Here is a 26,051-nt window from a genome sequence, read left to right on the forward strand (position 1 = left end):
TTACAGCTTTACCTACAAACATATTAGTGTGACGGACGTCCAGGCCAAAAGCGAACATGCGTTTCATAACAGATGTGAAAACACAAAGCAGGTTCTCATGTTACTGCACTGACCACATGTTGGTATCACAACTGTAATTAACACGCCATGCAGTGAACACGTCTCCGTGTGCACTCAAGTGTTTTCTTAATATAAAACAGAAATGAGGTCAGCTTTGGTGTGGGTTTTACACGTTAACGTTTATAGAAGATGAAGAAAAAAGACACGTGAGACGTGAGTGCACGTGTGTGTGTATGTGTGTGTGTGTGTGTGTGTGTGATGTGAACTGCTCGCTGTGGGTCTGACCAGACGTTTCTATTTACTGCTAGTAAACAAACTATTCAATTCAATTCAATTTTATTTGTATAACACTTTTTTTTAATGGACATTGTCTCAAAGTAGCTTTGCAGAAACGTACAGTAACAATGAAAAGATATAATCAAATATTTACAAAAATGTGAGGGGTGTACTCGCTTTTGTGAGATACTGTATAAACATGGTATACAGATTTTAAATGTTTGAATTTATCCCAATTGAACAAGATGGTGATGACGGTGGCAAGGAAAAACTCCCTAAGATGTTAAGAGGAAGAAACCTTGAGAGGAACCAGACTCAGAAGGGAACCCATCCTCATCTGGGTAACAACAGATAGTGTAAAAAAGTTAATTATGGTTTTATCTGAAGTCCGTTTTGCCTTAGAAGCAGCCGTAGTCCCAGCAATCTGGAATTGGAGTAGATGAGATCTCCATTCCAGAGTTAGGTCATCATAATGTGATTACTATTTTAACTAACGCTGTCTCTGTGCTATGATGAGGTCTAAATCCTGACCGATACAGTTCATGAATGTTGTTCCTATGCAAGTACGAGCATAGCTGCTGTGCTACAAGCTTTTCTAATATCTTGGAGAAAAAGGGGAGATTTGATATAGGTCTATTGCTGGACAGTTGACAGGGGTCAAGGACAAGTTTTTTTAATCAGGGGTTTAATAACTGCTAATTTAAATGATTTTGGTACATAGTCAGTGCTAAGGGAAGAATTGATTATATTTAGAAGGGGTTCAATTACTCCAGGACAAATCTGTATAAAGAAACATGTAGGTAAAGGATCTAGTATGCAAGTTGATGATTTCGCTGAAGAGATTAATGAAGCTAGTACTCTCTAAGGGGAGTAAAACATTCTAAATGTTGATCAGATATTGCTATATTATAATCTACAATGTTAGTTATAATACTGTCTGGTTTTAATATAATAGCCTGAATTTCTCATGTAATATTTTCAACTTTGTCAATGAAAAATTTCATGAAATCTTTGCTGCTATGTAATGCTTGTGTGCCTCTTTCTGTAGTGGTTTATACCTAGTTAATTTTGCTACCGTGTTGAATAGAAATCTTGAATCTGGGAAGTGCGCCCTCTGGCAGTCTAGAAGGGAAATACCTGGGCTGGATATTACAGAATGTTACCACACTGCTTGGAGTCGAGGAGCATCCCAACAGTGTATAGGAGTGTGCCCTCGATCTCCAAAGGGGGTGGTGATCCAGCCTCGGGTACCTGGTGAGAGGAATATGGTTGAGCAAACTTCTGGTCTTTTATGATGTGCCATACCTACTTCAATCAAAAGGTGCACGCTTTTTGTTGGTACCTTGAATAGTGAAGGCTACAGCAAGGGGCAGAGCCTCTTTTTACAAAGATCCACAGTTATGGAACAGCCTTCCTATTAGTGTTCAGCACTTAGACATAGTCTCAGTGTTTAAGTCTAGGCTGAGAAAAATAATTGTTTAATCAAGCACTTGTTTTTTTCTTGGGTAAAGGAGCAGATCTGGAAGGCTTACGGTTGAAGATTGTTTTGTTGAACTGGGTTGTTTGGATGGATGGATCCCTTAACATTCTCCACCTACAAAATTTGTTTTCTAGTAACCACTTTGCCCCTGAAATGCCAGGGTGAAGGGAGTTGAGGTATGCACCCACTTGAAGATGTTTAAAATTCAGGGGAGGGTGCCATCTGGTGGTCTGGAAGGGGAATGTCTGGGCTTGATATTACATTGTGACACTGTTTGAAAATTGCAATCATTGTTTTTACCACTTTTTTCATGGCATCAGCCTCAACCACAAACTGCACCTTGGTGTCAGGGTGATAAAGGAATGGGCCGGTTGTGAACCTCCTTTTGAAGATGTCAGAAGGGCTATGCAAAAGGCAAAAACCGAGACAAGACCAAAGGAGTCATAAATAAATGGGCTGTCTAAGAAATCATGGCTCAGAATATACTATATTGCTTACAAACTGTAAGGCTTCACGACTACTAAAAGTACAGGTGCATCTAAAAAAAAAATTAAATATCATGGGAAAAGTACATTTTTTTTCCCAAAATTTAATTCAAAAAATGGAACTTTTCATATATTCTAGATTCATTACACATAAAGTCTGTATTCAGTTCAGTTTGTGGATTCAGAATGTATCTCTCAGATAAATAAACACATGTAAGAGGAGTTGGTGATGTTTTATTGATCACTAAACTGATTTTTCCCCCCAGTCCACTTGACATTATACTAAGTGTAATGTGAGCCGTTACCTAAAATGGGTTCGACACCCCAACCCTAACCAATCCCCTATACCAGGGAAACTAAACTGAATAGAGTTATAATTGTTTATCACTGGAGAGATGAGAAATCATCCGGGGATTTGAGATGATTTTCTACACATATGAGATGATTGCTGAAGTTTTCATCACAAAGAGATTAAAAAAAAAACCCTTACATTCAGAGCGAGTTGAACTGTCACTTCCCCCCTCAGTCCTGTAGCTCTAAACTTCAAGTCTGAAGCTTCCTCACTGACTATTTACACCTTGTGAACAGAGATCAAGTTTCATCATGAAGATCCTCCACATTCACTTCTGTAAGTTTATTTCCTTTAGCTACATCACTGATCGTATTTAATGAGTACTTTCCTGATTGATACATTTGTGTATTACTTCTTAATGAACAGAGAATCACCACAATGAAGTATTTCTTTCCTCTTTCCTAGATCTACTTGTGTGCTGTGGAGCTGCAGAAAGTTTCACAGAGAAGTCTGTAGATTTGGGACAAAATGTGACTCTAAAGTGTCAGGTGTCTGTAAGAAATGTGTTCTGGTTCCTGATGAAGCCGTCAGAACTTCCAGTGTTTATATTACGCTCTTACTCAAGTAGAATCATGGTGCCAGAATACAGTAACACGACCTTCAGCAAGAAATTCTCAGTGCAATATAACAGCAGTTTATTTATACACAATATCAGTACTAATGAATTAGGAGTGTATTATTGTATTCAAACTCAAACTGGTTCACCTCCCGACATCAGCAGTGGAATCAGACTTTACATCCGGAATCATTCAGCTGGTGAGTTTATTTATTATATTCACAGTAAATGTCTGAGATAAATCAATACTTCATTATAATTTCACTGTGTGCTTTATTTAGTGCCTCAGAATCAGACCGCTGATGAAGATATAGAGATCAGACTGTGGAGAAATCTCTTCATCATATCAGGAGTGATGAACGGTGTTTTGGTCGTCGCAGTCACAGGTGAGTAATAAATGCATAATAAATGTGATAAATGTGACTGAATGCAGCACCGGTTTAATCACTTCTTCTGTAATATTTTCAGAATAAACTTTCCTGCATTTTGTAATTATTATTTACTATTTATTTTTATAGTAGTATGATACAAATCCCACAATCATTGTTGGAGTCAGCTCGGTTGATTCAGACTGCATTGTGATGTTTTAGTCTCGATCGTTACCTGCTGTGGAAAAAACAAATCTCCAAACTGTGATGTGGAGCTTCAAGAAGTCAGTGGATCACAGGTAAGTTCACTGGATACAAATACACACTTAACACTCTGTTAATACACAACGGTAATGTGTACAGTGTGTCTGAAACTTATACTGGGTTGAGAATGAGGAAGTGAGAGGCCGGCTTGAAATAACTCAAAAAGGGCTTAATTCACAATTTTTCTTCCTCTTTTCAGCATTGTAATTCAGGGCTCTGTGTTTGTTGTCTCTCTAATTTTTATCCTCAACTTCACTCACTGCAACACAGAATATTCATTAGTAGATTTCCCCACAGGTGTACATCCCTTACCATTCACATTTCAGGCTCCGCCCTTCATTCACAAACTGGCGATCGAGCAGACTGCCGCTTCCACAGTGTGTTATGTGTTACTGTGTAGTATGTTATGTGTAAATTCTGTTCTTAAGTTTAAAAAAACACTTTAAATGTATTTAAGAGATAAATCTACACACAGTCCTCATGACTTTTTTGCTCTTTTACAGAGTTGGTTACCAAAAGCGCATAATGAAAGCAGCTACACTGTGGTGGAATTTATTCCATTTCACCCTGTGGTGTAACACACACACACACACACACACACACACACACACACACATACACACACACACACACACACACATACACACACACACACATATTGGTCACTGTTTTTTTTTCCTCCATAAGCTGTGCTACACGATTGCGGTTACAGTCTACACACTAACACGTCTCACACACGTCTAAGGTGTACATCTCCATCTCCCGCTTCTCATTCTCAGACTGTGACCTTCTGCAGTAAAATTCTCTCAGGAGTTTATAATCACAATCAGTGACAGGGTGGTGTCATGAAGTGCAGTTAATGTTATTGATTATTTTCCTATATCAGCACATCCCCAAGTGTTTTAATCCTCTTATACCACAGCAGTTTTTTCACCTCTATCCCCATTCCACTCAGCCACAGACTTACATTTCAATACCACAGCATAAAATCCCAAACCAAACCAACACAAATCAGTGCCAATACCTTTATTTAATTTCTTTTTTTTTTTTTTTATAGGGGAACCAAATATACATTGGCCCCACTAGGTCTTTGAAAAAAGTGGTCAATCCCTAATGATATTTACTGCCCCCTGCTGGGCATTTGTGGTAACTTTCCCAGTTCCGTGAATACAATTTCTTAAGTGTTAAATTTGTATTAGACATTTTTAATGCAGTCCTAGCATATCTTAAACATTTCATCTAAAACATTTGAACAGAATTTAAAAAAAATAATAATAATCTTAGACTATGTTTTAGGTCTTTGAACAAACAAATTTTCACACAAATATGACATTTATTTAGTAATCACTTGTGGGTTGTTGTTTTTAGTTACTTCATTATTTTTTATCATTTATATAAAAGTTTTTTTTTATTGTTGATTTTTTGTTTTTGTTTTTGTTTTTTTTTTCTAATCGAATTTTCACTTCATGTCATAAAACCTGGTCACCACTAGGGGAGCTTCTCTTTCCTCTCATTTTCTCTGCAAAATTTCAGACCTTTACTTTTTTTTTTCAATGGTTTAATGAAAAAATTAGGCTAGTATTTAAACAGATGTTGTGTTTCAAATATATTTATGTAAATTATTTAGTATTTACTTACATTTGAATGTAAATTGATCATACTATCACACTGTCAAAATTTACTACGATTCAACCACGAGCTCTTAAAAACTCAAACGTCGATGCCTTCAAAACCAGTGTAAATTGTGATAATTGTACATGACCCAAGCTCAGGATCGAACCGAGGCTGTCATTAAACTACAGGCTTGTCAATTTCTACAGCATTCATTAAAAAAAAGTCACATCCTTGCTGTTTATTTGCGTTCCACAAAAATTTTCTTGTTGTCTTTCTTCTACGTACACTTATAATTTTTCATTCAGAGGAACATTTTGACTCTTCACTTTACTCACTTTACAAATTTACTTCCTGAACTGAATGTTTTCTGTGATTCCTGAGTAAACGTGTCAATAAAATCAATTACAAATAAAATGGCAGTGCTAATGGTCTTGAATGATCTTTTCTGTGAAAATTTACTTTAATGGTGTGGTTGTGAAAGAAAACAAGAGAGATGAGTAAACACAAACAAACACACACACACACACACACACACACACACACACACACACACACACACACATTGTGTTCTGAGCAAGATTAGCTCCTACTTCCGTATAGCCTAGCGTCTGAAGCTCAACTGAAGTGTTTCCTGACTGAAGTAGCGCAGCCTCAGAGTGTTTAACGCTTGTGTCCGGTGTTCAGAATTCAGCATGAGGATAATAAAACTTCATTTCTGTGAGTAAATTCATATGTTTCTGATTCAACATGGATTCTGTACCTAAAATGTTGTCTTTTGAGTTTAGTTTCTGCAGGAATGACATGTAGGTTATTCTAAACCCTTGTGGTGTATGTGTGTGTGTTTTGTCATGACTAGATCTACTTGTGTTCTGTGGAGCTGCAGAAGGTTTCACAGAGAAGTCGGTAGATTTGGGACAAAATGTGACTCTAAAGTGTGAGGTGTCTGTAAAAGATGTGTTCTGTTTCCTGATGAAGCCATCAGAACCTCCGGTGTTTATATTACGCTCTTTATCAAGCAGATCCACGAGCGCAGAATACAGAAACATGAGTAGAAAGAGATTCTCAGTGCAATATAACAGCAGTTTATTTATACACAATATCAGTACTAATGAATTAGGAGTGTATTATTGTACTCAAACTGGTTCACCTTACAACACCAGCAGTGGAATCAGACTTTACATCCGGAATCATTCAGCTGGTGAGTTTACTGAGAGACGATTTCTGTGAGAAATTTTAGATTTCAGCCTGTATTCTGTGATTTAGAAAACACTAAAATTGTTGTTACGTATTTTCCTTCACTTCTATACCTGACATAACACATTGCAAAAAAAATCTGTCTCTTTCCAGAGAATCAGATGTGTGAGGTTTAGCAGCGGACGAATCAGACAGCAGATAAATTTGAAGAGAACAGACTCTGGCAAACTCTCTTCATCATCCTCGGAATAATAAACTGTCTTGCGTTGTTGTCGTCATGGGTGAGTGTAAATCTACTCCAGAATACTCCTTAATTAGAAACTGAATATACAAACATTGTTGTTGTTGTTGTTGTTTAAAGGCTTAACTTGTTGACATACTGTATCTGATTATCACTAATAGCTAACTATAACATCTTATCATTTTTTAGTATATAGGACACCCTTTGAATACACTTAAGCTGAATATACAATGTCATTTAAACGTTCTTCCTTGTTCATTGAAACTAATACCATCACAAGAGGTGCCAACTTTGCTATCAAGAAGATCAGAGATTTTCCAACACAAACCCGAGCGTGTGTTTATCAATGTTATGGCTATATTTTTTTATCGAGATAAGAAAACAATATCTGGTATGATGCTGCATATTAATTAGCCATTCCTCCATTTAGTTTTTAACATGAAGTGTAGTTTTCATGTTTCTCCGTAGCAATGGGTCAAAAATCTTAAATGGTGGAACATCTGCATCAACTACTGAAGATAAAATTGTATATTGAACATACAGGACTTTATTATCAATTTACTACTATTTTTTACTTGTTTTTTGTAATTGATTTAGAGCAGTGAGCGGTTCTCAAAGTGGGGTCTGTGACTTTTTTTTCTTTCTTTTTAACTTGTTACAGTCCTGAAAATCACAGACCACCATTATCATAGTAATATTTATTATTATCCTGTTTGACTTCGATCCAAATCACAATCACTCAAATGCAAGTCGGCTTATAAATAATAAAATAACTGGGGCCTAATATGTTCTGTTTAGGAATTTGACTTCAAAAATGATCAAAATATTGCTGTACACGTTTAATCGATGAGCTTAAGACACTTTCATAAGTGTCCTGATGGGTCCGTGAAATCTGTTTCACAGTTTAAGGGTTCCCTGAATGTAAAAGGTTTCAGAACCTGTGATTCAGGAATCTTAGATAATAAAGTCATGTAAAAAAATGTTTTTGGATTCATTCTGAATGAACTGTGACATTTTAGGTTTTAAAGTTTGTCGCTGCAAAAGAACTCCAAAACCTCGAAGGCAACGTCCAGACCCTGGTTTACAGCTGCGTCAGGACAACAACGTTCCTTTGATAAGCTGATTTTTTAAAATATTTTTCTTGTCCAAATGTGACTTCATATTTAAAATGTTTTTTACAGCTTGATACTTTAATAGATTTTGCTCTTGTGGATGTCAAACAATTGCAAACAAAACACAGGTTTATCAAAAAATATCTTTGTTCAATATAGGTGTGCAACTATTATTGGCAGCCTTTAAGTCAACGCCTTGTGCTACATTCCTTTGCAAAGATAACAGCTCTGAGTCTGATGAGGTTGGAGAATACATGGCGAGGGATCTGAGACCGTTCCCCCATACAGAATCTCTCCAGATCCTTCACATTTCGAGGTCCACGGTGGTGGACTCTCCTCTTCAGTTCACCCCACAGGTTTTCTCTGGGTTTCAGGTCAGGGGACTGGGATGGTCATGGCAGGACCTTGATTTTGTGGTCAGGAAAACATTTTTGTGTTGATTTTGATGATGTTTTGGATCATTGTCCTGCTGGAAGATCCAACCACGGCCCATTTGAAGTTTTCTGGCAGAGACAGTCAGGTTTTCATTTACTGTCTGTTGATATTTGATAGAGTCCATGATGCCATGTATCCTAACAAAATGTCCAGGTTGTCTAGCAGAAAAACAGCCCCAAAACAATAAAGATCCACTTCCATATTTAACCGTGGGCATGAGGTACTTTTCCATATGGCTACCTCTCTGTGTGCACCAAAACCACCTCTGGTGTTTATTCCAAAAAGCTCTATTTTGGTTTCATCTGACCATAGAACCCGATCCCATTTGAAGTTCCAGTACAGTCTGGCAAACTGAAGACGCTCGAGTTTGTTTTGGGGTGAGACTAGAGGCTTTTTTCTTGAAACCCTTCCAAACAACTTCCCAGTATGTGAAGCTCAACAACCTTTTGCCGCACATCACAGCTATATTCCTTGGTCTTACCTGTTCTTATGAATGACGAATGGAATTTGGCCTATGTGTTACCTCATATTTATACCCTTGTGAAACAGGAAGTCATGGTTGAACAATTTTCTGTTCCTAGTCACCTAGGTGTATTCATTTTTTTAAAAAAATATAAGTGGGAATATACTTCAAATATATTTTTCTCATATGAATTCATGGGGTGCCAATAATTGTTTCACACCTGTATTTAATAATTTTTTTTATAACTCTGAGTTTAAAAACATGGCTTGTAGTATCTATCATACTTCAGTTTCACACATTAACGCACTAGATTTAGGTTGTTGTTTTTTTCCAGCACTGTGGTGTTGCATCATGAACATATGAGTTAACATGTTAAAGTTGTGTTTATTAATCCTGTCACATCACGTTATTCTTTCAGTATGATGAGGTGCCGTACGAATGGATGCGTCAGGACGACTAACCTCAACAGAACATACGATCTTCTGCAGCCCCGATCCTGTCACCCTGAGTGATCCCATGCAGACGAGTGACCTCACACAGCTGCAGGTTTGAACCCAAACACACAGACTTTATTTTTTATGGATAATTCATCATATCCATGAAGGAGCCACATTTCTTCAGCTACTGATTTGTGATGGATGATTCACAAATGATTCATTTGTGAAATAAGATGAATCGATTCACAAGCAAACACAGAGCTTTTTTCTTTTTAAAGCCCAATCTTTATAAGATAAAGTGGTTTTCTAGATGCTGTTCAAGATACGAATCAACACTTGCATTGTTCGAGTCACTTAAAGAGATGATTCGAAAGAATCGAATCACTGAAGTGACTCACTGGACTGATGTGAGTCAGGTTTCAAATGCTGAAAAAATGTCTGGTCGGTGTTCTTACAAGAACGTCGGCCATTTAAGAAACATTAAAAAAGCAGAAGAAAAGTGTACAATTTGTTCTAGCAAGACTTTTTGTTATATGTCGCTTCGCTGGCCGAGATATTCCCATAATGCACCGAGAGTGTTTCAGTTTCAATTCTAGGGTTAGTTTACAAGTGTGACATTAAAATGACATAAATGAAATTTCATTTTAATTGATATTATATGAAATACAATGAAATAAAGTGTAAAACGATCAATTTTAAAGTATCTTTAGCCTGAATGTTCTTTTTGTAACGCTGATTAGTCCAGTAACAAGAGGAGTGTTGAGAAGCTACTAATTCTGGTTAAAGTTATCATGCTCGCTTTTCATCATCTAGCACAAGTCACATGATTATTTAAAATAACTTTATGGCATTAAAAAGGAGCTATGAGTCAAATGTAGCTACAGACAGATATTCAGTGGTGTGTTTCAGGACACAATGGGACTTCTGTCATCAATATACACAAACAGAACTTCACTGTTCAGCAGAGCAAAAAATCTCTGTAGTTTGGAGGTTCATCAAGATGAACACCACAAATCAAAGAACAGCAGACTGCAAAGCTGTCTTCAAATCACCTGTGTCACTGTACTGCTGTGTATCTAAAAATACTGGTATCGGTGAGTAATACAGCAAAAGAATCGGTACTCGTACTCGGCCTTTAAAAATCTGGTATCGATGCATCTCTAGTAATAAGTGAACTTAATAAGTGAAGCCAGTCTCCAGTTTCACATTTGTTGGTAAAATATTTTATTTTGGCTAAAGTTCATTCACATGATGGACGGAGGAAAACCAGTTTCAGTTGAAGGTACCAGGGGATGGGGAGTTGAAGGTAAACTGGCGAGATCATTAAACTCATTGCACATTTTTCATAAAATATCGCCGCTATAGTTTTGTCTTTCTATCACCATCACTCACAGCATGTCAGATATTATATATAGATATATACATTTTTTTACCTATTTTCTTTTAAATTTCCTGTATATTTTTAATATTACCAAATAAAATCACATCAATATTTGTTTTAACGTCACACACTGCCGAAATTTCCTGACATGCCATTTTTTGTATATCACCCCACCCCTATGCATCGGTATCAGATATTATGGTCCAGTAACAACAATAAATGCAGGTGATTCAACATGTAGCTCGATCAGGAATGGTATAAAATGTTAACAATGAGCTAGATGCATTAAATGCCGCAGTCTTCCAATCAAATATGGGGCACAGAGAGAAGAAGAGAGGAAACAATTAATTTTCAACGTTACGGGCCAGTCAGATTAATGATCAAGCATCAAGCTTCAAATTAAAGCAGTATAACTGCTAATTGTTTTATGGAATGTGCAACAATGTGGAAAATTAGCATGTACATTAGCTTTTATGGGTAGTAGTGGATCTGTGGTGAAGGTTTTGGGTCACTTATCAGAAGGTCAGGGATTCAAGTCCTGAAGCAGCACCAGGCTTCACTGTTGAGCCCGTACACAAGGCCCTTAACCCTGCACGGGTGCTGTAAGATGGCTGACCCTGCACTCCAACCCCTGCTTCCTAACAAGCATTGATAAACGAAGAAAAGAGTTTCACTGTATTGTAATGTACATGTGATAAATAAAGGCTTTCTGTAAATAAATCAAAATGTATGTGTTCTTGTTATGTGTTTCTTTCAAACAATTTACAGGTGGACAGCAGGGGTTTAAAGTGAAGCCAAAATGTCTCCGAGGCCCTGTAGTGGCTGGCTGCAGTACAATTTTGAACCCCCTTCATTTCCGTGTTAATGAATGGAAAACAAACCAAAAGTTAATTCCACACATTATTTTCATAAATAGTGTTCTGCTTAGTGTCCTATACACGTTTTCCAACACACAACTGAAACTCTTACTGAGATTACAGGTTTTTTGCCCTGTATGTTGCTCATTTTGATGTCTAAATTAGCTTGTTAAGTCATCATTTGACTAGCCAACCAATATGAATGAATGAAGTGATGTCACATCTCTTATAAAAACACATTTATCATTTATCGGGAAAAATATTGTTGGAGAACGTTTTCAAATAACAGCACAATTTTTTCCAAAAAAATTATTTGTGGAGATGTAACTTAAGATGGAAGTTTGCCACCTGTCCCACTGAGTAACTTTGTCGTGGACGTGGTTTGAAAAATGTACTGCAGTCAGCCACTAGAGGGCGTCTGGTCACGTATACGATCAGGTTTTGATTTACAGTGGCGTTAAAACTTGTAACGTTGAACAAATACTGCCCTCTAGTGGTGGAAAATAATCTCTACAGCTGTTATCTAATATCCTAATTTGAGTCCTTGTTAACTTTTTAGTAGTCTCTTTAGTTTGGTAGATGTTTGTTAGATCAAGTCAACGTGACTGTAGACATCAGGAAGATGAAAAAATAAACTAAAATTAACAAACAAATTATCGAAGGCAGCAATTGACAGACAAATGGAGCTTTTTTGCAATTTATTTAACATGTCAAAACAGATTAGTTTAGTATTTTAGAGTACCTATTAAAGCAAACAATCCTGGTGTGGATTATTTTCCGATATCAGCACACCCTGTCATGTTTTTTTTATTCTTTAATCAGTTGCAAAACTGTTTATTCCAAACTGTGTTTTGCGTTTGAACTCAGACCTATGGTGCAACTTACCGTCATACAAGTGATAAAGATCCATCAGGAAACATTTATTTGGAAAAACAACTACATTAAATAAAATAATTTAAAAAATTAAATACAATAAAAAATAAATAAAATAAAATGGGGGGGGGGGGGGGTCAGTTCTAATCTCAAACACTTGGGGCGCAAAGCATGATTATGAGTACAGGTGTGTGACGGAGTTCACCACGCACACACGCGTGACCACGCCCACAGCGTTTTGCCAACACACTTCCTAGGTAACAGAGCAGCTGATCTACACCTGATTCATTCTTCCACGCGCGGACATTATGAGTCTGTTTGGCTGGTGTTTCCTGGTCAGTGCAGTTTAGTTTTGTTTACTGAAGTGAGTGGAAAGGCAGAACTTAGATGAAAAGATTCAGCTGTAAATAAAAGAGGAAATAAATACATTCAGCTGGTGATTTAAGGTAAGAGAGTCCGTTGGGGTTTTTTTTGAAGGTGAAAATAGAAAAAAGGAGTTGAATTCCAGCAGAATTATTAACATTTTGTGACGAATACTGTTTTTCTTAGGATTTAGATTCTCGTGTATGTGTTTGTGTGTATGTATATATGTGTCTATATATTAGTGTGTGTATGTATACACACATGTATTACCTAGAGCAGTTTTGATGGTGTGTTTTTTTGTTCTTTAAATGCACAGTAAACATGTATAAAAGTTATCCATCACTCATACAGAAACAGGTCAAGAGCTTTTGTTAATGTTCATATCGAAGAACAGAATGGAAAAAAATCTCTCGGAGACTCTGACTGTGGTGTGGTTGCTGCTGTCAGACAGGCTGGTTTGAGTATTTCAGAAACGTCTGCTCTCCCGGGATTTCCTTGGTGATGATGGAGAGAGGTCAGGGGAGACTGGTCAGACTGGTCAGATGAGACTGGTCAGACAGGAAGGTTACTAATGAATAAGTCACAAAGTGTTGCAGCCTGAAATAAAATAAACTAAACGCAGCATTGGCGAGGTTTATGGTGCATGAGATGAATCAGAAAGTGTTTATTTGCTGGAATTTACATGACCGACATTGTAATGATTCCAGATCTTCACACATCCTGTATGTCTGGTGGTTAAACACAGAGGAAACAAAACGGGCTGATGTGGACATAGTCATGGGAAAAAGTAATGACCTTCTCTTTCAATTAATGTTTTTATTACTCAGCACCTAAATGTACTGAATTAACTAAAGATACTGTCCTCTTTTAGAATTTTAAGTCTGTCCTTGTAAGTATGAGCATTAAACATTGGCAGTTTCTGTTATCTTGTGCCAAAACATAGGTGAGCTGCTAGCTGAAGAAGGAAGTGACGGCTAGCTAGCAAGATTCATAAACAACACTTTTGGGGAGAATAAAACATGCTTTATTCTTAAAGTTTATTTATATTTGGAAATTACACCACTACTGCAGGCTCCAAGTGATCCCGATGATCCTAGGGTTATTCTTGTTTCGTGATTGGCAGTTGGTTATGAGGTTCTGCCCCTTCAAGAGGTCTTCAAATGATCATTTGATTCGCTAAAAATATTTAATTACACCAAAATTGATGTTTAGACACTTCGGTAAACATTTCAGTGCTGCAGTTTAATGAAATGTTAAGGGCTTCCTGCGTAGTCTTAAAGCAGTCACATGCAGTAACAAACTAACTGTATGACTACACTCAAAACCCAAAAGAGTTCCATAGATATAAAGAGAGAATTCAGCAGTGGATGTTCTGAGCCAGCAGTGGATCATGTTTAATGATGAAGTAGGGGTCAGAATGGACCAGTACTTCCACTGGTAGTCGTGACATCGCGTCTCATTTGCACGACGTTAAACTCAGCTCAACAACATGGCCACTTACTGTGAATCGCCAGCTCTGACTGGAAATGGCTGACCTCTGGAAGTGAAAATGGCTTGAAAATGTGTTTCCACAGCATGTGATCCCTACCACAAGTAGACCACATCAAAAGGGAAGAAAAAACACCAACTTCACCTACCATGTTTTCATGTTTCATACGAAGTTGTTCAGAGGTTAACTTGACATTTGTAATATAAATCCTGAGCAATACTAACTACTGTTTAGTGTAACATTTGTACCATGTCAGAATTTAATCCTATGCGTGTGTCCCAAAGTTAAACAGAAATCAGTGTAATTAACAGCTGATTAAATAATTTGTCGTTGTTTCGGTTCTTTTGTTGAGAGTACCTCGTCTGCAAACGTGTCTCGAGAAACACAGCCATGGTTCATTTCACACGTATAGTCGTTGATTTGTTTTAATATTTGGGGAATTTAATATTCAGAATGAACTAATATTAAAATATTTGTTTAGGACACACTTGTTGTTTCTCACATGTGGGTCAGTTTTAAAGTTTTCTTCTGTCGTCTCACCAAGCTTCAGGGTCGTGTGCGTGTGTGACGTCACGTGGTACGTTTATGCTCATTGGTCACAGCAAATAAAGAGGAATAGTGGCGCTCTGCTGTCAAAGTACAAATGCTGCAGAACTGATCACTTTTTAATCGCATTGTTTTGAGAAACAAATCGAAGCCATACTTTTAATATGCTTTTTTTATGTTGCACGTATACACGTTATCATCATAACGAGTTTCATCAGGTGTATGTTTTCCGTCATTAACATGATGATTCAACAGAAAACCCAGCAGAATTCATTATAAAACCTGATCCATTATCATCAATGCAACTCAGTCAACTATCGATCCAAAGTAGTACTGATTTTAGTGAAAGAAATTAAAAACTGAACAGAAATCTGTAAAAGACATTGCTGTGATGATGTGAAGATAATACACACACAGAGCTTGGGGTTTTCTTCAGAAGGTTAAGTTGAAGAGCAGAGCACATCCCAGCAGGAACGTTAAAAGACCTTCTGCTGGTCTCGGAGATTCACCTGTTAGTGGGATTGGTTTCTCTGTTGGACACAAACAGAAGCCATTAACTAGGCCAAGTACATGTGTAGATGGATCGTTCTCATTAGAATAACCTTTTAAATCATTTTCTCCAAAAAAATATATTAATTGTACTTGGGGGAAGCCCTTTCGCAGAACATTTAACACAAAAGAGCATAAAAATACTTAAACAGTTTAAAAATATCATTAAGCACAATATTTAGGGGCCTAACAATTTTTTTTTTTTTTGGGGGGGGGGGGGGGTTTGGCCCATGAGTGAGGAGGAGGGTGGAGGGGAAAGAGAGTATAAAGTTCAGTTTTTAGAAGAAACGCACAAGTTGCGGGATTCTTGTGATTGTCAAGTCAAGGGGGGGAGGGAGGGATATGTTAAAACACCACTTTCTGAACAAGAAGTTCAGAAGTGTTGCAAGAAAGACGTTCCTCTTCAAACCTTTTGATTTTGCATCCCAGCAGCATGATTGGTGAAGAATTGAAAAAGCATGCAGGAAAGAAAAAAAAACACCCGATAGCTGCTGTAAAACATGGTGGTGGATCGGTGTTGCTCTGGGGATGTATTGTGTTTGGTGGTTCAGGGACTGTAGTGAAGGTTGGTGGCGTCAAGAATTCTACTATTCATCAGAATATTTCAGAAAATGATCTCCTGGTTGCCTCTGCCAGGAGCTTCAGACTTTGCCAAAAACGAGTTTTCAGCGAGATGACGAGACAAACCTACTTCCTGATGATTACAGAGACAGAAAATGTAATGCTTTGTGAATGAACCCTGCAGAAAACTTGTGGTCTGAATTCACAAGTAGCTTCCACATGCACAAAGGAGTGTAAAATGGAGGAGTGGACCAGGATCCTCTACAAGCATCAACACTGTTAGACATTACAGGAAGTGACTCAGTGCTGTTATTCTCTCCAGAGCAGGAGTCGCTGTATATTAATTAATTATGAGGATGCTGATCAATTTGGAAACATGGCTTCTTAAATTTATTTGGGAAAAACATTTGAACTTATGCCATATTTTATTCTTTTTATATATTAATTAGTGTTGATTTTTATGAAGGGTGCCAGATTGTTGAGGACACTCAATACATAACGAGTTATAAATGTGTTTATGTATATACATATATTAGCAGTGATCTTAAGTGATTTTAAATGGACTCATCTTCAGGATTTCATCAGATCATTTTGAGTATAGTGACTGAATCGTGATAAACAAAACTAAAAACATGTGACAGAAACTTCCTGCTTAAGAAAAAGCTTCATGTTTTGATTTGAGATAAAAAGTCATACACACCTTTAACAGTTAGTTCTAGTGTCAGGGTCTTGCTGTTTGGGACGATGCAGGTGTACAGTCCTGAATCAGATTCCTTCACGTTGCTCAGCGTGATTGAGAAATCCCCCTTTTCAATTTCTGATTGAGAAATTTTAACTCTGTCTTTATAGACTGGATCCTGCTCATCAAAATCTGCTTTACCGTCACTGATGTCACAGACCGTCGTGCTGTCGTTGTATCGCCAATGCAGAGTCTGCAGCTTCTGTCCAAGTGAACACGGTAAGTGAACGGTTTCTCCTGTAAAACCTTCAACAGGGACACTCTGCACTGACACTGAAAGGGGGAAAAAATCGAAAACACAGCAAATCTCAATAATATAAATACAAATGTGTGCATCAGGTACATCAACACTATATATAAAAAGCTTCATGCACTTTTGCAATAATATCACATTCACACTATTCGAGACGTCACTCTATAGGACTGGTGTAAGTTTCATTCAAGCCAATTGTCTGAATTTGTTGCTTATTGCATTGAACTGAGAAAAGTCTCATTGTTTTATGTTCTTGAAATCACAGAGTTAATGTTGAGCACATAAATAGAAAATGAGCAGTCATTTCCTGCTTAACGTTCTCCACATTCAATCATAGAACTGTTGAATCTTCATGTCTAGACCCACTGATGCTCACATTTCAGTAATTAATATAATAACAAATTTCACTTTTCCATACAGTACACACACCTGCTTACTGCGGTGTGAAACGCTCACCTGTGTGTATCAGAAGCAGGAAGGTGAAGAAAATCCAGCTGTAATGGAGAAAAAAACAAAGAGGTGGAACAGCAGAATAAATTCACAGTATGATCACTGTATAATGGAGTTATAAATGAGTTTAATTTGTGAATTCGGGAAACTAGAAGGAATGTTCAAAAATCAGTAAATAAAATAAAAGTAATAAAAATAAAAGTAAATAAAATAGAAATAAACAGAACACTGATATTCACAAAAATGTAAGGTCCCTTGGTAACAAACCCTCCAAAATAGGAGGAACTTTAGTCATGGCACCTGACAATGCCTGATTGCCAGAATTTTTTTTATATTTATTTATTTATTTTTATTTGCTTTAAAAAATATTTATTTTTACTATTAATTTTTTGAGTTCAAAGTTATTATTAAGAGGGAAAAAATACAAACAAATCTACGTGAGTATAGTGACACTATGAGGACATTTTTTTTTATTTTTATCTGTTTATTATGGGAACATCGTCTCATCATAGCGTAATAATGTTTCATTATCTACAACCTCTACGAGATCTGAGTTGAACTGGTGAAACTGGCTGCAGGCCTGGCCCTCTCTGTAGACCGAAACCATGCAAACAAACGCACCTCTATGCAAACAAGAGTCAGGTGCACCCAGCTACACACACCCAAACATACTCCTCCATCTCGCTTTGTTCAGGATCCGAAAGGGAATGGAGCCTACCCCGACAGACAAGATTTTTCAGTAGTGTGATGTAGTACATTTATATAAACCTCCCTTTGCTGTAAATTCAGTAATCACATACTGCGTTAGTCTCTCATTGTGTCAATTTAATGTACTTGTGAACAGTAAAACTTTACACTTAACACTAATAAGCACCAGTTTCCAAAACATGCTCACTAGTAATAAATAAATAAATAAATAAAATCAGTGAGGGTGGAGATTTCACAATAAATGAAAATCTGCTTAAGTTTTGCAAATAGGACAAAAAGACAAAAAAGAAAAGGACTTCCTTCTGCTACCAAGACCCGAGAGCAGCAGCAATAAATTTTCGGTCGTACAGGGAATTAAAGGGACTCATCACTAGAGTGTGACTGAACTTCAGTTATAAACTTGAAACAAACCAACACAAATGAAATGGTCAGAACTTTGTGTCTACTGTTTAAACTGCCAATACATTCAAAGTCCAAGACTTTACATGAGCGTAAAATATTGGTTAGAGGGGTGTGCCTACCTTCTTATTCCCATTACACTGGAATACATGTTTTTTTTTTTAAAAAAAAAGTCCTCTAGCTTTCGAAGCAGAATGCATAATGTGGGTTAATTTCACGAGTTTTCTTGTCTAGATTTCCAGCAGCAACCTTTGATCCCATTTGTGGGTTAATGTCCACGATTCCTAAATAAACACCCACAGCGTCCAATTATCAAAAAACAGCATGTACCCAACGGGTAAGACTTATGGAAGTGAGCGCCGGGATGGGGAAATCCCATCTGCCTGATTATAAATCATCACAGGTTCCTTTCTACTATTTCCCCACATAATAATCTAATCCTAATAAAAACCTTAAAACATTCTTCATGGCAAAATAAGCCATTTCTGAGTGGGGTGAATTTGATGGACATGAGAAGCAGGAGTCCAAATGTTTACAGTAACTTTTGAGTTAAGGACAAAAATTTGGATAAACAAAGTCAAGAAAATAAATAATGAGAAAAAGTTAAAGACGTGACTTACCTCAATAAATTCCAGTGTGCATGCAGCTTCAACCCGATAAGCAAGGCTGAAGTTGTATTAGTTTGCAAATAATGCTGCCAGGCCCTCAACAAATACCTCCGAACATAGGCCCAGGACAACGTCCCTTTTGCATTTCATCATGGATTCGTGTACTAAAAAAAAAAAATCAATCAAATAAATAAAGAACAAAGCAAGCTTTTCTCTCAGTTTGGTAAGAAAATAATACTGAAAAATGTCATGGATATTTTGAAATCCTTCAACAATGCCTTGAATGGTAGACTTGGGAAATAACACTCTAGCTTGCTGCTTCAGGTAGAGTAGGGTTAAATTGCTTAGAAAAAGAGATTCAACTTCTGGAAAATTGTGCTGTGATCTCTCGCTTTCAGACACAACATCTGAAACTGGAATTTCCATGGACGTAGCAGGCTCTGTCAAGCGCTCTACAGAGCAGTTTTTATGTGTCCGTGTTGCATACGATGCAAATCTAGATCTTGCCTTAAATATTCTGTTGCAACCGAATGGGCACCAGGGTTCCAGGCCTGACTGGATATGGCTCTTCAAATGAGATTTAAAAACTGTCATGTTCCCACACAGATCTTCACAAAAGCCTACATGGCATTTAAATGTTTTATCCCACATCTGTGCCTGGGACTCTTTCACAGACCTGTGATATTCCCCATGATGTCTCTGTATGTAGGACTTTTAATGAAGAAAACTTTCAGAAAACCATCTGGGCAGTCAGGCACACCTGTCTTAGTCCATTCACACCACTGCCATTCTGTAATCGGTACTGAAAGCACTCGTTCACTTATTGACTCAATAAAACTATACAGTTAAGAAATGGTTCTATTCCAATCCATAAAAAAAGTTATGATCAGTAAAGTTAAAAAAGAAGTATTAAACAGAAAGGAAAAAGCACTACCAGCGCTCCTACCAGCGCTCATTAGAATCAGCAGGGTTAATACATGTTCGGCACTTCCACTAGTACTTCCACTCTTTGGAATCATTTGTCTCCAAGCTCTCACAAAAGAAACGTCTTACTATGGGTGGAGGCAAAGAGCTCTCCCTTCACAACGACGTTGTTGAGCGGAATAGAAACGGTACTGGTTACCAATGGATTTCTCATCTCTATCATGGACGTAGTCGTCCTTTCCTGTCTTTCTGATTGGCTGGTGTTCATGAAATCCTTTATTCTTTGCCATATTTTATTATCTACGATCTGTACAAGTTCTACAAGTTCAAATGATACCTGGCTACAGGCCCAGCTCTGCATCGAGATGAACAAGCCCAGAAGGTGGTGGAGGACAGAAGAATTGTTTCCCTGGTGAAGAAAAACCCTTTCACAGCAAATGCGAGGACGTCATTTGGTTACTAACATGGTCCATGGGGGAAGGAATGTTAACAGAACGTCTGCACGTCTCGGGAATTCACACGCGGGTGTGATCGTTTCTCTTCTCTCTCTGTTGCGCACAAACAGAAGCCATTTTCTTGGCACAGTATATATGTTGATGGATCATTTTCATTAGAAGTACATTTTAAATCTTTTTCTCCAAAAATATATCATGACAAATTACTTGTACTTGGAGGGGGGGGTGGACATGGGACATTTTCCATCTATTACCATGGGGGAAAAACAGAGAACTTTTAACACCAAAGAGACCAATCATTAAGTACATTTTTAGAGTCATAAAAAAATGTTCACTTCTGAAGACATTGGAAAACGTGCCAATGATTTGACCCATGAGCCCGTGTGTGAGGAGGATGGTGGAGGGGAAGAGAGAGTCCTTTTATTATCTATGATCTGTACAGGATCTATAAGGTCAGCTGGTACAACTGGCTGGTGGCCCGGCTCCGTCCATGGACATGAAACATGCAAAGCAAACACAAAACTATGCAAACAAGGACTAGATGATCACTAACATTAACACTGCGATGATAATGATTAACGTGCCTTTCTGCACTCTTTAACATTGATAACCAGCCACCAAAGTGACCTTGTGAACACTGAACACTGAAATTGTCTTGACAGAATGTTCCTGTAAACTCCTGAATTCATTCTGCTGCTACCATCATGAGTTCCATCATCAATAAAGATTAGTGAGAAAGTTCCAGAAGCAGTCATGCAAGCCACCATGATCTCTGATCTTCCACCATGTTTCAGAGATGAGCTTGAATGTTTTGGATCATGAGCAGATCCTTTCTTCCGCCACATTTTGGCCTTTCCCTCACTTTGGTAGAGGTTCTTCTTCGTTCCAGAACTTCTGTGGCTCATCTCTGTATTTCAGTATTTGCGAATTCCAAAATCTGGCTTTCTAATTCTTAATACCGATGAGTGATTTGTTTCTTGTGGTATGGCCTGGTTTGGTTTCTGCACTCTAAGTCTTCTTCAAATGGTGGATCCTGATACCTACACCCCTGCGCTGTGGAGGTTGTTGATGATGATGTCACTGACTGTTGTTTTTGGGAGTTTTCTTCACAGCTCCCACAATGTTTGTCATCTGTTGTTGTTGTTGTTGTCCTTTGTTCTCCATTCGGTGTCTGTTGCTCAGAGCAAGTGATCTAGACCTCATGTTCACATGCTGACATTTTGACGAGAGAGTCTGTGTGAACTATAATAGTTTTTCCTAGTTAGTGCATTTTAATTTTGTTTAATGAAGTGAACAGAAAAGCAGAACTTGCATGAAAAACAGTTGTCTTAGAGATGGGAAGTTAAAAAATAAAAGAGGAAAAGAGCCATTCAGCTGGTGATTTAAGGTAAGAGAGTAAATGTTTTCAAGAGGAATGGATACGGTTACTCTTAGGATTGAGATTTTTAAAGTTATATTCAAGTGTATAACCTACAGCAATGGTGATGCATGTCTGGGTTAGGGTTAGTCAAACACTTTAATAGGAACACCTGTACACCTGCTCACTCGTGTAATCCTCCATCAGTGAGTCACTCATATAAAAACAGGTCAAGAGCTTTAGTTAATGTTCATATCGAACATCAGAATGGAAAAAAATCTCTCAGAGAGTCTGAGTGTGGTGTGGTTGCTGCTGTCAGACAGGCTGGTTTAGGTAGTTCACCTGCTCTCCCGAGATTTCCTTGGTGATGAGGGAGAGAGGTCAGGGGAGACTGGTCACACTGGAAGGTTACTAATCAATAAGTCACAAAGTGTTGCAGCCTGAAATAAAATAAATTAAACGCAGTATTGGCGAGGTTTATGATGCATGAGATGGTGAATCAGGAAGTGTTTATTTACTGGGATTTACATGACTGACATCGTAGTGATACAGGATGTGTGAAGATCTGGGATGGCTGGTGGTTATATATAGAGGAAGCAAAATGGTCTGATGTGGACATACAGTCATGGGGAAAAAGTAATTGCATCCTATTTCAATTGCATGTTTTTATTTATCAGCGCCTAAATGACGTGTTCTTTATAACATGATGATAGTAATGAGTTCCATCAGGTGCACATTTTCAAGAATAGGCATAATTCAACCAGCAGAATTAATTTCACTCCCTGATCCTTTATTATCAAAGCAACTTAGTAAACTATCAATGCAACATAGCACTGGTTTAATAAACTTAAACATCATTTTAAAAAAGGCTAAAGTGAAATGTTTATTGCGTGACTTAAGGAACATTTACGCTACATTCACAGGGACACTTTACTGTTCAGCAGATACTACTCTTGTAACCATTTGTAAAATACAGCAAATAAAAAACAGTACTACATTACAGTTTTATTAGAACATAATGTTTCCAATGTAAATCTGCATGTATATGTAAATTTGTGCATGCTATGTGGTTCCTGTTTTCTGACAGCCATCAAAATGTCCTTCTGAACACATCTATATTTTATAGAAATACAAAATGAAATAAATAGCATGAAGTAAAAAACAAAATCACTGGACCGAGGCAGTAAGATACACACAGAGGGTAAACACTTCAGTTTTTACACAATTCTCTAAATTATAACGGATTAAATTGAGTTTTTTTGGACTTTAATCTACACACAATAATCCATAATGACAGACCTATGATGTGTCTAAAGGCTCCAAACTGAGTTCAGGTGCATCCTGGTTGCTTTGATTATCTTGAGATGTATTTAGAACTTGACTGGAGTCCTTGAGAGAATCTGACCAGAAGAATGGAAGAAACCGACTTCTTCCCAAGAACACTAGAAGCGATCATTGCTGCATAAAGGGTGTGAATACTTATCTACAATGAGAGATTCCAGTTTTGATTTTTAATAAATTAGCAGAAATATTGAAAATCATGTTTTCCTGTGTCTTTATGGATTAGTGTGTGTAGAGTAATGGCTAAAAAGCAAATTTAATACTTTTTAAATGAAATGTACAATACCACAATAATAAAATGTCTCATACTTCATCATGAAAACTCCTCATCCGTATGAGAGTTTTTCTTAAAGCCAAAAGTGTAATGTTCCATAAAGGCCAAGTCAATCACCTGATCTGAAACCAACACCTGCATTTCCCCTAGTGATGGCAAAACACTTCAAGAACAAGCAGGAATTGAAGACAGCTGAAGTAAAGGTCTGTAAGATCATCACCAGGGAAGAAACGCAGCTTCTGGTGATGTGTACATGTTCCAGACTTCAAGCAGTCATTGACTACAAAGGATTTGCAACCAAGTATTAAAAATGACAATTTAACTTGTGATTTGTTAGTTTGTCCAATTACTTTTGGTCCCTTTACATAGTGAAGCACATAGAAAAGGTGTTACACTGTTCACCTGATTGGGATGCAAATACCCTCAAATTAAAACTGAAAATCTTGCTCATATTCATTATCTAATTTCAACTCCACTATGCTGTAGTAGACAGCTTTAAAATAAATTTTTAAAAAAAACCATCTGCCCAAATACTTATGTTTGCAATGGTTAAAGTGAGCTGATATTCAACATGTATAACTAGGTAACCTGAGCATTGTTTATGCTAGTTTAAAAAAAAAAAAAAAAAAAAAAAAGTGTGTGTGTGTGTGTGTACATATATATATATAAGTGCAATACATCAATGAGGCACACTGTTCCTGTACAAGATGCTCAATTGTTTGGCCATATGTCAAAAATTGTGACCCATGAAAATGGATAGGGGGAGAAGGAGGAGGAGCGTGAGCGAGTAATAGAGTAATGTGCTGAATAAAGTGTTTCTAAAGCTATAACACAACACAATGACCTTCTGCACAGCTGATGACATTCTGCTTTTTGGAAACACTGGGTACTACACTGCAAAACAAATACACATTATAAACTGAGCAGAAATCTGTAAAAGACATTGCTCTGATGCCTGTATGTGAAGATAATGTACACACGGAGCTTGTGGTTTTCTTCAGAAGGTTAAGATGTAGAGCAGAGCACATTCCAGCAGGAACGTTAACAGACCGTCTGCACGTCTCGGGGAATCACCGTTTCCTGGTGGAATTTGTGTCCCCTTTACCTCTGGTGCGGTTTGTCTCTCTGTTGCACACAAACACAAGCCATTAACTTTACACAGTACATGTGTAGATAGATCATTCTCATTAGAATAACATTTTAAATAATTTTGTCCAAAAATATATGACAGATTAATTGTACTTGAAAAAGTTCTTTGTCTTCCAATAGCATGGAGAAAAATACCATTAAGCACAATTAGGGCCGTAAGAAATGTTGATGTCTGAAACAGTCAGGAAACTACTGCTATGGGGCTACATTGCTGCTGGTGGTTCAGATATTCTGGTGAAGATTGAGGGCATGAAATAATTCTGTTATGTAGCAGAACATTTCAGCCAAAATATCTCCTGGTTGCCTCTGCCAGGAGGTTCAGACTGCTATAGAGTTTTCAGCAAGATGATGAGATAAACCTACTTCCTGATGATTAAAGAAACAACAGTAATGCTTTGTGGAGACCTTCTCAGCCTCTGGATTGGAAACCTACAGAAAACTTGTGGTCTGAATTCACAAGTAGCTTCCACTTGCACAGACCAGAGAATATAAAGGAGTGTAAAATGGAGGAGTGGACCAGGATCCTCTACAAGCATCTTCAACATTGTTCGACAGGAAGTGACTCAGTGCTGTTATTCTCTCCAGAGCAGGAGTCGATATATGTTTAATTATGAGGATGCTGATCGTTCTGAAACACGGCTTTTACAAACATGTATTTTAAAAAAATTTGCTTGGAAAAACAACATTTAAGGTACAATTGTAAATCTCTCAAAAACCCTATGGCACGTTTTATTCTTTTTAAATCTAAATTTATATTAATTTGTTGATTTTTAAAGATGCCGATAATTCTCAAAGACACTGAATATATACACATCATTTTAAATAAAAGGGATTATAAACATTTACATATGTACGCCAGGTCATTGTGAATATAATGACTGATTGTGATAAACAAAACACCATGTGGCAGAAACTTCCTGCGTAAGAAAGAGCTTCAAACTTGATTTTAGAAAATACACACCTGTAACAATTAGTTCTAGTTTCAGGGTTGGTGGATTGATTTGAGGGGAGGTGCAGGTGTACAGTCCTGAATCAGTTTCCGTCAAGTTGCTCAGCATGATGGAGAAATTCCCCTTTTCAATTTCTGGTGGAAAAATTGTAACTCTGTCTTTATAGACTGAATCCCGATCTTTGCAATCTGCATTACTGCCACTGATGTCACACACCCTCCTGCTTCCACTGTCTCGCCAAAACACAGTCCGTGGCTTCTGGTCAAATGAACACGGTAAGATCACTGATTCTCCTATAAAACCTTCAACACGGACACTCTGCACCGACACTGAAAGGAACAAAACACAGAAGATTGCATTAAGACAAATGTGTTCATCATGATACATCAACAGCAGCTTAATTTACTTTCCCAATAACACCACATTCACACTATTCACTTGTGTTACTTGTAGTTTGCCTGTTGTTGGGCGTGTAACAATCTGTGTAA

At 37.4% G+C, this 26,051-nt stretch overlaps 2 protein-coding genes and 1 long non-coding RNA gene across 7 annotated transcripts in view; 2 read left to right on the top strand and 1 right to left on the bottom strand.

The window, feature by feature from the left end:
• The first annotated feature begins 355 nt into the window (after nt 1-355).
• Nucleotides 356-26,051, top strand: part of LOC108259252 (uncharacterized) — a 201,073-nt gene continuing 175,377 nt past the window's right edge. The window contains exons 1-2 of one of the 4 annotated variants that reach the window (XM_047151729.2): nt 356-2,929; nt 3,059-3,409. In XM_047151729.2, the coding sequence (XP_047007685.2) occupies nt 2,905-2,929; nt 3,059-3,409 (376 nt within the window). In that variant the 5' untranslated portion in view covers nt 356-2,904. Of the gene's footprint in view, nt 2,930-2,968; nt 3,410-6,011; nt 6,173-6,311; nt 6,654-26,051 lie in introns of those variants that run through there. The other 3 variants (XM_053676759.1, XM_053676757.1, XM_053676761.1) reach the window with 3 other exon arrangements.
• Nucleotides 12,617-18,665, top strand: LOC108259254 (uncharacterized). Its single transcript, XR_001810861.3, has 2 exons — nt 12,617-12,894; nt 16,806-18,665. It is a non-coding gene; the product is annotated as an uncharacterized LOC108259254 (long non-coding RNA).
• The window catches only part of LOC108259253 (CD276 antigen homolog), a 46,706-nt gene continuing 43,374 nt past the window's right edge, over nt 22,720-26,051 (bottom strand). For both annotated transcript variants that reach the window (XM_047151731.2, XM_047151732.2), the window contains exons 3-4: nt 25,575-25,892; nt 22,720-24,589 (exon numbers count right to left, since the gene is read on the bottom strand). In XM_047151731.2, the coding sequence (XP_047007687.1) occupies nt 24,462-24,589; nt 25,575-25,892 (446 nt within the window). In that variant the 3' untranslated portion in view covers nt 22,720-24,461. The remainder of the gene's footprint in view (nt 24,590-25,574; nt 25,893-26,051) is intronic.

The sequence above is a fragment of the Ictalurus punctatus genome, chromosome 27, assembly GCF_001660625.3.
Source record: "Ictalurus punctatus breed USDA103 chromosome 27, Coco_2.0, whole genome shotgun sequence".
Lineage (NCBI taxonomy): Eukaryota > Metazoa > Chordata > Actinopteri > Siluriformes > Ictaluridae > Ictalurus > Ictalurus punctatus.